Source organism: Dipteris shenzhenensis, chromosome 6, assembly GCF_047967505.1.
Source record: "Dipteris shenzhenensis isolate YYH24624 ecotype China chromosome 6, Dip_SZ_1.0, whole genome shotgun sequence".
Classification (NCBI taxonomy): domain Eukaryota; kingdom Viridiplantae; phylum Streptophyta; class Polypodiopsida; order Gleicheniales; family Dipteridaceae; genus Dipteris; species Dipteris shenzhenensis.
Genome location: NC_141601.1, coordinates 47924732 through 47937660, shown reverse-complemented (window position 1 = coordinate 47937660; position 12929 = coordinate 47924732). Strand labels below are relative to the sequence as shown.

Genomic DNA, 12929 nt, shown 5'->3' with positions numbered 1-12929 from the left:
TCTCTAGGGGGTCAGTTTTTAAAGCATGACCCCACTGAACCAAACCAATGACCTTAGAAATTGGAACCACTCTAATAGCACCAGGAGTTGCACTTATTGCACATGAAATCATAGGTACCTTTTGGGCATTAACTAAGGCTCCTAGCTTGCTACCCTAGGCTAAATTCAATGATAGTTAGTTTAGACATTTCACCATCACCACAGACATTTCACCATCACCACCACGTCCCCGTGACAGTGAAGATCCCCTAATATGATCTGTGTCTTGGTCCGCTGGTGAGTCTGTTGTATTTTTGGCTCGGGTCCTCGTGTCCACCATCTCTGTAATGTTGCACAAGTACATTTGGGACCACACCTACTGGTCGGTGTTGTTTGGTTGGAAAAACTCAATGATCGTGCTGTGGGAGGGGTCTGGATGTATGCCCTGATCTCGCCTACCCTGGACCAATCGCTCCCTGTGTAGGACCACCTCATGGATGAAAGCTGCCAAGCATCTCTGATCTGGGTAGGACAGGAGACTTGGTAGGGTCCAGACTCCGAAGCCATCTCTGAAAAGGAAAGGATAGTGATCTATGATCTTGTAGTACACAGGACATCTGAAAGTGAAGTGCTCCTCCAACTCGATCTCCTGGTAATCGCATAGGGTGCAGATGCGACCCGCTTTGGGTATGCCCTCCGCCCGGCCACTCTCAATACAGAGTCGATGTATTGACACACGGAACTGTCTGATCGATATCCTCAAGGAGGAGGGGGGAGTATCTAGGAGGGTTGATGAAGCCTCTTGTTGAAATCCACAGGCAGTTGTCCCTATAAAAATTGAGCTTCACAAGGAGATCGTGGGGTGCCAACCAAGTCTTGAATGTGTGTAACTGTAAGAGATCCTCTCAGATGACGTGGTTCACCTCGTGATGTGTCAGCAAGATGGATGGGGCCTTGACGCTATAGGAAGGGATGTAACATGTCTATGTGGAGCCCCAGGCTCTCAAACCATCGGCATGTGCGCTCATACCAACACCCATGGTCGGCTTGTGCTACCAGTGCCATGGATGTCTAATGGTAGAGATACGTGATACCCTGAAACATTGCATCGAGCTATAGTGGGGATGCTTAGAACTCAGCCATGACTATAGTGTAGGATTGAAGGCTTACTATAAATCATCCCTGAAAGCATGAGAACTTGAACCCTCTCGACTCGAGCCTAATTTGTCTTTGATAGGTATGGCCCCCAACAAGGCTTCCATACATACCTGCTGGTCGGAGAATCAAAGAGAAGGATTTTGGTCCGAGGGTCCTGGTGTTGGGGAAATCTTGCTCTTGGTTGGCCTCATAAAGAGGATCTTACCTTGGTAAGTTGTGGCAACCGTCTATTGGGACAAATGAAGCTGGTAGTTCGAGGATGATTGGTCCATGCAAGAGAGTAAATGTTAATTGGTCCATTTATGCGTGAGTTGCTATGTGGCATTTGGCTCTCATGCAAGGGATGTGGACGAGACAGTTGGCAGTTCCCGTGGGTTCCCTGGCTACTAGAAAAGAGAAGCTACATGGCAGTTTTCCTTCCTTTTTACTCGACCTGTAGGTTCAGTGGGTGTGTGTTGATGCCATGGTTTGTGAGCTCCAACAAGGTCGGTCGACACCTTCCATGAGTCGAGTCGTGTAGGATTAGCTCGCATATCCAGTTTCTTGTAGCTAATATGATTTTATAAAAGACTTTGACAGTTTACCTCATGAGCGACTCTCTTTCTACTTCGTCATTTTATGTGAGTTGAAATATGTTTTCATGCAACACTGCAGTCAGGTCTTCATGCAATTACGGGTTGTTTGATAATGTATGAAGAGTTCAAGCGTAACACCACCAAGTCATATCAGAGCGGAGACGAAGTCTTGTGAGCTAGTGCTATGAGGGTGGAGAACTTGTGCATGTCGAAGAATTCTGGTCACAATGCATTCAATATTCCTAGGAAACCGAGAAGTAGAAGTACAAAGAGGACGTAATTTAAAGTGCTTGCTAAAGCCTGCTTTCGTGCTTGGTTGAAGTTTTAAGATGGATACATTGCCCAAGGAGAAGTCTGGTGGAGTCGTGATCATGTTCAATGGTAAGAACTGGTGGACTCGCGACCCGTTTGTTTTTGCAAAAAGGGCTCTGGGGAGTTGTTGCTGGTACTGAAAGGAAGCCAAAGGAGCGCTCACACAATGTAGACAAGATGCCAGCATGGGAGACAAAGGACGAGAAGGCTATCGGTTATATGGGCAGAGCATTGGGACCCAAGTATTTCAACCATCTAGACATGATTGCTATAGTAGTAGAGAATTGGCAGACGTTAGAGACCCTGTTTGGAGTTCGTATGAAGCATTCGAAGGAAAACCTTTAAAAATATATACTTTATCTTAAGATGGATGAGTCGGAGTCACTTGGAGGCTTCTTGAACAGGATGCAAGCGTTGTTAAGGCAATTGCATGCGCTTGGTGCATGAGTGGAGGATAAAGATAAGAAAGCAATTCTTCTAAAAAATCTTCCCCTACCCGGTATGCAGAAACGGCTCGAATTTTTCAACTTGATGGTTATATGGATTTCCTTGATTGTGTAGGCATCCTCATGAGTGAAGAAAAGCATGCTAACTCATCAGTATTCGAGACAACAAAAGCCTATACTATTGAGGATAAGAAGAAGTCAGGTTTGGATGCTAGAAAAGATAAAAAGTGTAATTATTGTGGGAAGCTGGGTCATTTGGAAGCACAATGCTACACCAAGCAACGTGATGAAGCAATGAAGTCAATGAAGGGTAAAGAGAAAGCACACACAGAGTTGATGAAAGTGCAACCCCGGTGGAAATAGAAGGCTTCACCGATGCAGATTATGCTTTCTGAGTCTACTTGGTCCTTCGTGGATGCACTCTGTGTTTGGCGTTTTGTAGGCAATTGCTTTGTGTTTGACCTTTTGTAGCCTTTTGTAGGCAATAATTATTGGTATTTTGTAGACAGATTGATGCAACATAACTCTCCTCGTTCGGCCGAGGGGGGGTTGGTTGGGAAAATCTTGTTCTTGGTCGGCCTCATGAAGAGGACCTTACCTTGGTAAGTCGTGGCAACTGTCCATTGGAGCTGGTAGTTCGAGGAGGATTGGTCCATGCAAGAGAGCAAAGGTTGTTTGGTCCATTTATGCATGGGTTGCTACGTGGCATTTGGCTCTCATGCAATGGACGTGGACGAGGACGCTGTCAGTTCCCGTGGGTTCATTGGCTACGAGAAAAGAGAAGTGACATGGCAGTTTTCCTTCTTTTTATGCGACCTGCAGATGGGCGTGTATGTTGATGCCGTGTTTTGTGAGCTCCAACAAGGTCGGTCGACTTGAGGATACAGTTATGGCACCTTCCATGAGTCGAGTTGTGTAGGATTAGTCTGGTCTCTACTCGCATATCTGGTTTCTTGTAGCTAATAGGATTTTATAGAAGACTTTGACAATTTTACCTCATGAGCAACTCTCTTTCTACTTCGTCATTTTATGTGAGTTGAAATATGTTCATGCAACACTGCAGTTTGATCTTTCATGCAATTACGGGTTGTTTGAAATATATGAAGAGTTCAAGTGTAATACCAACACCTGGAAGTAAGAATAAAAGCACTGTCGCTCAAGCCTGGCTAGTGCAGCATACCCTTGCTCGGTCGGGCTTGTAATGCTGGTTGCATCGCCGGAGAAAACGACCCCAAGTATGTGTAGGATGCAACCACCTCCACCGGCAACCCATCCAAGGTGAAATGCTCTCTGTGCATGTCTCCCGGGGAAGTGTTCAAGTTCATAACCTTGGTTTTACCCAGGTTGACCTCCAAGTTGTGTCTCATAGAAGGTATGAAGTGCATCTAATTGTCGCTAGAGGCCCTCTGCTAAGGAAGAGAGTAAGACCAAGCCATTTGCGCACAAGAGAACCTGGAGAAAGGATCCAGCTAGAGAGCAACCAGCCCCCCTTCCAAGGTCCCAATAAAGGTCTCAAGCTCATCTATGTAGACGTCGAACAAGGTTGGTGATAATAGACAACCTTGTTTGACCCCAATGGTGCTCATGATCTCCTCTATCCACCTTGCACCTATCCGAAACCTCCCTAAGACTCTCATAAAGTGCTACGACTGCCCAAGTGATCTCCTGATTGTATCGCAACTCCTTCAAACACCTGATGAGTCGGGCTCTTGGCAGTGTGTCAAACCTTGCAGAAATCTACAAAGCAACAATAGACCCTCTGTCTCCGTGCCCTGCCTCCTTGATGACCCCCTTGCTGAGTAAGCATATAATCCATCGTCCTATGGTCTATCTAGAAACCTGCCTGTACCATGGCTCTGAATCCCCGAAGCTCTACAAGCAGCCTAACTTGTATGTCATGTATTGATGCGTAGATCTCGGACATGACATGTCCAATCATAATGGTCTAATAGTTTTTCGGGCTCATGGGATCTCTTGCCTTGTGAATGGGGGTGATGGTGTTGAGGGTCCAAGTGTGTAGAAAGCCTTAGCAAACAGCTTCATTGAAGAGCATCGCTAAGATTGGGGCCAAGGGATTTATTCCATATGCAATGAACTCAATACGTAGGCCCTCATGATCTTTCGCTCGGCCATTGTGAAGCTTCTGGCTGCATGTTTGACACCAGTAGCTGTGAGAATTGGGGCATGGTATATGTGAGAGACCGGGTGCTGGCTGGTTAGGGATGTCATACAGTGTGCATGCATAGGAGTGCCAGGTTTTGGTGTCCATGAGAGGGGATGGGGCTCGCTGCTCAAGGAACCTCCACCAGAAGTCTGTAGAGTTGTTACTAAACAAAATGTTTATTAACTCCTCGTTCTGGCGAACGAAGGCCTGCTTCTTTCGGCGAACCAGACAATGGTACTCGCATATGGTCTCTGTCTCACTGGAAAGGTGATGCTTAGTTTTGAGTCGGAACTGTTGGTATGGACCCTTATACTCGTCATCATACCAACTATTGCAGGGTATTGAGGGTGTGTGGATTGAGTGGTGTGTGAGAAAGTCTGTAGGGTGACCTCATGGAGAGAGCATTTGATTAGGGTAGCCTCAATCCTCTAAGAACGGTATGCGATCAATGCCTCTGAGTAAATCTGAGATGTGTGGAGTATTCACGTTTTAATTTGTGAAGCCTCCTTGATAGAATATATTTCGAAGAGAGACTAAGCCACTCTATGTTGGCCATATCTGAAGAACCCCTAGCTGAGGCTAACCCCTGGGCTGGGCTAGGTGTTTCAGCCCAACCCAGAGTGGGGGTTAAGAGTGCGAGCCTGCTGCTGCGAGCCAAGGTTGAAGGGACTGCGAGGTGACCTGCGAACTGGTATGAACTAACGGTGAACTGGGCTGAAGTGTGGGTCTAAAGGTGAAGAGCAGGAGGCTGCTGGTGGCATGGACCCGGGAACTGCTGCACAAAAACCCTGCACTTGTTGGCTGGCAGTGTGGGTGCTCGGACCTGTGGAGAAGTGGCTGTTGGAGGCACAATCGCTGAGCTGGCTGCTGGAGATGTAGACGACCTGTGGGATAAGGAGTAAGGTAGATGAGCTGAGGAGATGAGCTGTGAGAGGCGGGCTGTGAAAGGTGGACTGAGGGGCGGGCTGTGAGAGACGGGCTGTGTGCGATGGGCTGTGAGAGACAGGGAGAGAGAGAGAGAGAGAGAGAGAGAGAGAGAGAGAGATTAATGTCTTCAGGAGGCTTCACGGGCGAGAGAGAGAGAGAGAGAGAGATTAATGTCTTCAGGAGGCCTCACGGGCCTATGTCACCGTATGTCTCTTTTGCAGGTCAGGAATCAATCAGGGGATTGGATCTGGGCGCCCCCTATACCTGAGACTTTTGTGGTGAACATTGGTGATATGTTGAAGGTCTGGCTTATCAACTGCTCAAAATTTCTGTTATAGTCTTGCCCCTGATGTTTAGAAGTTACAATGGGCATTTGGTATTTTTAATCATTATTAGTACGTCTTTCTGCCAAGAGGATAAGTTTTTTCTCAGCAATATTAAGCAGTTTGCCCCTGTAACTTCTTCCCAATGACGATGATCAGCAGATTTGGAGCAATGGACGATATCAACCCACACTTCATCGTGTGATTAACAAGAACCCTATATATCGTGTGTCTGTGCCATTTTTCTTGGAGGTCTTCCCTCTTCCCTTCTCCTGTAATCCCCCTCCCTTTCCCTTCCCCCCCTCTGTCTCTCTTTCTATTTGTGTGTCTCTCTTTTATGCCTTGTATCCCCAACATGTGAAGAAAACTTAGATATACCCTTGGCTTTTAGACATCCAAGTTGAAGAAATATTGGTTCATATAGGAGGAAGTAGCTAAGATTCTTCTAGAGGGAAAGAGGGAGCAGCTTCTAGCATGTGTTGCAAGCCTAATTCTTTTCTGGTTTCTATTGGTCAGCCCAACTTTGATGCAGTGATAGAACCACTGGAGTCTTGCAGGCAAGGAGAGGATAGTGGACAAATAAAGCGAGCTATATATGGAGAACATCTTGTCAATAAGGTGCTTACCAACTTTGGTTGATTATAATAATCACAGCTGCACTCTCTGTAGAGCATAAACCAACCTTGGTTTTGCATTGGTTTTCTACTAATTTTTTAAGGAACCTTTGTGAGATAATTATTTATAGCATGCGTTGGTCAAACTTTGGTGTCAGTAACAAAATCATGACTTAACTGCATGGAATATGGGAACAACGTTTGTAATATTAATTAAGAATCCGATTTGAGACTCCAAGGGTATATATTTTTCATGAGTGACATGTACACTAGGTAAGGTCTAGTTAGCAGGGAAAATTCCCTCACAACATCCTTAGCTGATAATATGTAACAATGAAATGGAAATGTGCTTAAGAAGAATTGCAAAATAACCGGAGCCCTGGTTGGATGTAATTCTCTGTTTAGATGCTACTGATAAGTGGGGTTGCAAAGCTTGATTTTTCTCGCTTTTGTTGTTGGCTGCATGCGTTTTTAACAATTGTAGAGAATTGATGATTGGTACTAGCGTGCGACATCTATGAGAAAACGATGATGACTTGATTTTATATTGATCGGTTCGTAGGATACGATTCAATTTCAAAACCAAAATTAAATCTCTTTTAGCCATGGGTTTAAAAGATTAACCTATGCTATGAAAAGATTAGCCTATGCAAAAGCATAGCTCATTTTGCCATTGTGAGCCGAAACAAATGGGTGGATGAAAGACGAGCTAGTCTGTCCCTGTAAGCAAACCATTAGTAGGGACTGCTTAGCTTTTAAGGATGTGAGAGAGACATCTTTAAATAAATTTGAAATGGGTTTTAATTGTATTACTTTGTGGTGGAACATTCTCCACAATATTTTAATTCTAGACATATACGACTACTTTTATGATATATAATTCAAGCGTAAAAGCCCTTTGAGGTTTAGACCAAGTATTTATATGCATGCTTATAAACATTATTTATAATTGAATTGTTTGAGTGGTACCCATGCCTTAAGGGAGGAACATGGCAAGAATAACACATAAAGGAAAGGCTTCAAACTACGAAATGTTGATTTATGAGTCATTTAGAAATTTAAAAAGTGCCTATCCTCATCCTTGCCATATGTGAAAGTAATAATTTCTTGTAAAACCTAAATATAACATTTTTGAAGGGTATTAGTACTTAGTGTTAGTCAAGTTGAAATTTGCAAACTTTGCTAGAGTTTTAGCAAGCTTTTGACATTGGTTTGCATTTTAGTAGCAACAAAGAGCCACATTCCATTGAGTCGTTCAATTTTTCGATGTAGCAAATTTTAAAGCACATTGCAAAAGCAAACTATCACTCGAAATTCACAAAAACCGTTGGTGTGTTTCCCATGAGAATTGAGAAGAGATGTGATATAGGAGAAGATCGCATGACTCATGCATGCCCTTTCTCCATCAATTTTGGGTCAACGTTTAGGTTAACGAAAGGTTTCTAACAACACAATAAGAAATGAAGTAGGTAGGGGCGGGCATACTACTTCTAGCTCATGCTCAATAAACATGGTCATAGGGCTAATGGCCATAAGGGAGAGAAAGCAATTGTGCACTCTCATATGATCAATGGAAAATCTCAAATAGACAATGAGGACTCTAATACAATCAATGTGCACTCTCAAATAGCCAATTTACCCTTGGTTTCCCAAGGTGAACAACTTGGAAGGATTTGATCCTTGCATGGATGTAGCTTGTAAGGCACAATACACAACTATGAGGAGAATTCACTAACCAATCTTAGATGTAAATTAAAAAGTGCTAGTGTGTCATTGCTTCCAATAAATAAGGCTACCTTAGAGGTTCAATTGCACTTTGAAAAAGCCATGGCTTTGTTTATGTAATGAAGGATCACCCATACAAAGATATAGATAAACTATGGAAAAGATAGCCCCATAAGTGGAATTAGGAAAAAGAGAGTTGTCCGCATTGTAAGAAGAGAATTACAATGCTTGGAACTTTTGAAACAAGGGCTTAGAAGTCTGGATATCGACTCTATTCCTAAGTTCCTTGGGCGCTTTGTTTCTTGTAAAAGGAGTGCATCCAATCCTATAAATGAAGTAAAAGGAATATAATATTGCCAAATGCTCAATGGTGGAAGAGTAGAGCTATGTTACAATATTCAAAGTACAGCACTTGTGATTTGCGGTTTGTGTTGGGATGATCTCATGCTCCCACTTGAACAATGCTAGGATGATGTCATACCTCTCTAGAATGATCTCTTGCTAATTGGAGGGCATCAAACCCCTTGTACATTATATTTAGGAGGCACATTATTGAAAAAGCCATGCCATGCGGAAGACATTAACAAAGCTAATCAAACCACAAGTAAGCACATGGAATAAATGATCAAATAGACATTAAACTTGATAAACATCTCATATTATCTTGCAAGAGAAACATATTCGATGTCGGTCAACTTTACATGTCCCTTTCACCACTCGTTCCATACTCATATTCAAGAATAGGGAGCTCAGGGAAGTACACATGCATATGAAGAGCTAATGGCTCGCACACTAAAGGTTGAAAACGTTTGGCATTTAAAAATAAGGCTAGAATAACCTTATGTTGAAACTTGACAAAAGCGTATGGAGGTCACTCTATAAAAACACATCTAACATGTTTAAGCACAGCATGTTTTAAAAATATCTTAGATTGAAATCTATGTAGTTTTGGTTGAATATTTACCTCTTACTCTATAACTATATATGGTTTAAATGTTGAGTTTAAAAGTGCCCTTATACATTTACAAAACCATATTGCTGAAGTGTCTGTAAAACTCCTATATGCCATGCGAATAATGCTCCCCTTTATACAATTTCATAAGTTCATTTTATTGGAGAAATGTTTCTAGAAATGTCATCACGTATGTGTATATGCCTACATGGTTTGTTGCAGTTTAAAAACTTTATGAAGATCGCCTTATGTGCTATGTTACATGTTTAAAAAGTAGCCCCCCTTCATCCCTCATCCCTAGTACCAACGAAGCCCTTGGACGTGTTTTATGGCATGCTTGTGTTGACATGTATTCCCCCTCTCAAGTTACCTCTCTACCCTTTCTTTCCTAGTAGTAAGAAAATTGACAAGACTAGTACCTTGATGGATCTGAAGTGGCCTTGGAGAGGAAAAGACCCATTGACAAGTACATTAAGGGTCTGTCGACTTGTTGCTAGTGGGTTGAGATGATCGTAAGGTGTATGATATTATCTTCAATGATGAATGCCAAGAACTAGCTAATTTGTGGTGCTTGATTTATTATAGCTCATTCAACATATTACCTTGTTGCATTTACATAGGCCTACACTCTACTTGCCTCTTCCACAATTCCAAATACCTCAGCTTGCTCTCTGAGGTACAAAATGTTGTGACTCACAAGTATGTCTATTCACATCTCAATGAGTGATCAATGAACAAATGTTAGAGTTATATGTCACATGTGTAATTGCACACCCTTAACCCACCCATAATACAAGGAATTATAAGACCAAACCATTGTCGTGTTACTTCTTCACTTTACTTCTTTGCTTTGTCCAAAAAATATTTTGAATAAAAGATCCAGCTGCTTGGTGGATGTCACACATAGCTGCACACTCGAAGCTCAATAAAAGAATTTGCAACATGTTTCTGCTTATGCATTAACATACTATGGCATGTGAGCTTAATTTACAAATATGATGATAAACTTTGAGAGCTCCTTTGTTGCTTTAATATTCAAGGAATGCCAAAATCATTCTTAACTTGATTAGCAACAAAGCATATTAATATTTTCTACCATTCCATTCAACCTCAAATTGAGTGGGAAGAAATTTAACCCTTGCATTGTTTCTCTAAAGAAACCTTACAAAACTCATTCATCAAACCATTGCTAGAACTAAAGTTTCAAGGTTCTGAGCAAATATATGTATCATAGACATGATACCTTCAATTAAGCATTAGAATAGTTAGTACTACAGTCTCATGGTGTATGGTGGTCTATGATTGTCCTCTCTTCCTCTCTCCCTTTTTCTAAAATTCTAATCTCTTGCTCATGGATCTCCCTTTGTATCTCTGAGGAAGGCATCCTTCATTTGATCCAAGTTTTTGGACTACTTATTATTGATTAAATAATTGTTGCATTGCCTTACGCAACATAAATCGAGTGTAGTTCATGTAGTCTTCTTTCATGTTGCAACCATTAATCGATGCATGCTAAATAAAAACTTTCTAGGCCATTTTACTCATCATCATCCTCCAACCCTCAAAACATGTGAAAATTTACCTTTATTAAACACCATCTAGCACAAAAATGATGATAGCTCTTCTCCTTGAGTTATTCCCTCCAACCTTTATTATACTACTATCAATGGTCGCTATTGAAAATAGCTAAAGTTCAATGCATGCTCTTGTAGCATCTTGCTCTTACTAGGCTCAAATGTTGTCTACTTCTTGACTACTATCAATGGTTGCTAATGAATATTTGGTCACTATTGAAAATAGCTAAAGTGCCAGGCACTTATAGCACCTTGCTACTATCAATGGTCACTCTTGAAAGTAGCTAAAGTGCCATTCACGATCTTGTAACACCATGCTCTTATTGAGTTGAACTGTTGTCAATATAAACTTTTTTTCATAGTTGTAACATGTCATATTTGGCTTGTGTTGATGATTATGATTGCTCTTTTGCTAGCACTATTGGATAGGTTTACCTTTATGCCAATGGTCATGTCCTCAGGGATTTGATCCGTGATTAAATGAGCTATGAAAATTCTTACCCTTGGTTTTGAACTTTGCTTGATGTTAAGGCTCTATGAATATATTGCTTTTGTAAAGCCCATCCTTCTAGCTTCTTTTTGGACCATAAGTATAATAAGTGCCTCTGATGTGTTTTCTTTTTCTCTAGCAATGAATACAACCTTGATGTTCTTGTATGATAGAGGTAGACTTATGAGAATATGCTCTTTCAATGTTGAAGCAATCTCTATGATTTTATATCTAAGGATACACATTTGTGTCAAATGTTCCATAATATGTTCACCGTTTTCCTTTCTCATGTTTGCCAATTATGAGATCAGGCTTAGGCTATTCACTAATGACTTCCATTCATAGATTTTGCAAGGTATCTTTTGCAAAATTTGGGTTCATAACCTATGCAAAAATAGTGTCTTTTAAGCTTGCAATGATAATGTCCAGGTGCCTTGGAATTTTTATCATCATATGTTGCCCTTTTGGTAGCGTTCTCATCTATACCACTATAGTATTTGAGATAATATTCCAAAACTTCCTTTTGCGTAGGGACTTCTTGACATGTGATAGTTGTTCCCATTCAAGATCATGATATCTATAATTTGTATGTTGATTGTTGGTGCCATCTTTCAACATTCAACACTCTTTCGTGTATTTTCTCACAATTGTCCTCAAAGTGTTGAGTATTTGCTCATATTAGTTGATATCCACCTTGTTGTTGAAGTGCCATGTAATCCTTGATGTTGAGTGCCAGTTGACTTTTGAATTCTGCTAACACCTTGAACTTTGTCCAAAGATTTATTCTCTATAAATATCTTATTCGCTTGAAATTTGCATTGAATTTTACTTTTTTGAAAAGGTCTTTATTGCCTTGTTTGTACTTTGAAAATGTTTTTTGAACAAGCTTGCTATAATGTCTTTCAAAAGTCTTTTGAAAACTTTGTAATTAGTCTTTGATATTTGCTATGGTAGGATATGTATATGAGGGGAGCCTTGTGGATCTCTGAATGTACCTTGAAATAAAAGGATTGGTATAGCAAAGGTTTTCAGTTTCAAGTTTTAATATATGATGACTTTATGTCAAGGAGTTGGGCTTAGAAATTTATAGGGCTTTAGGTAATGTAGGTGTGGGTACGCTTGACTAAGGATAAGCGAGGATTCGACATTTTTTTTCAATATTATGTTTGTCAAACTCAATATTATTAAAAATTCCGAATTTCGATTGAAATTTTTGCAAACTCTAGTTGCATTTTTCAACTTAGATGTCAAACATTTTTTTCTTATACGTTTCTCTTTTTTAACTTTTTGTCCAATTGATGGAATTAATTGTATGTCTCAATTATTGATGGGAATTTTTAATCTAAACACACACTTTGATTTCCCAACTAGCCTTAGGTTGGGCTAGTTCCATACAATTAATTCACATCCATTGGATAATTCTTTAGCATGGATAATCCCTAGTCATGTTGTGATCCACCTTATTTCTTACTAACTTTTATATCTATTTTGTAGAAGTGGTTTACGCATTGACTATTGGAATTATTTTTTCATTTTGACACATATCATACATATGGATTATCAATTTGAAGGAAGGGAGAATGTAAATCAGATGGAAGAATGTGAAGGAGAAGAGATGCGAAGCAATAAACATTCTGAAACTACCATGGAAAAAGTCACAAATATGGTAGCTGCAAATATGTTTTGCATT

The 12929-nt window shown here is 40.8% G+C and overlaps 1 protein-coding gene across 1 annotated transcript in view; it reads left to right on the top strand.

The window, feature by feature from the left end:
* The window catches only part of LOC147901264 (2-oxoglutarate (2OG) and Fe(II)-dependent oxygenase superfamily protein), an 86184-nt gene extending 79302 nt beyond the window's left edge, over window positions 1-6882 (top strand). Inside the window, exons 10-12 of the mRNA XM_087375779.1 lie at window positions 5783-5863; window positions 6047-6136; window positions 6401-6882. Of these exons, the coding sequence (XP_087231905.1) occupies window positions 5783-5863; window positions 6047-6136; window positions 6401-6523 (294 nt within the window). The 3' untranslated portion in view covers window positions 6524-6882. The remainder of the gene's footprint in view (window positions 1-5782; window positions 5864-6046; window positions 6137-6400) is intronic.
* The last annotated feature ends 6047 nt before the right edge of the window (window positions 6883-12929 follow it).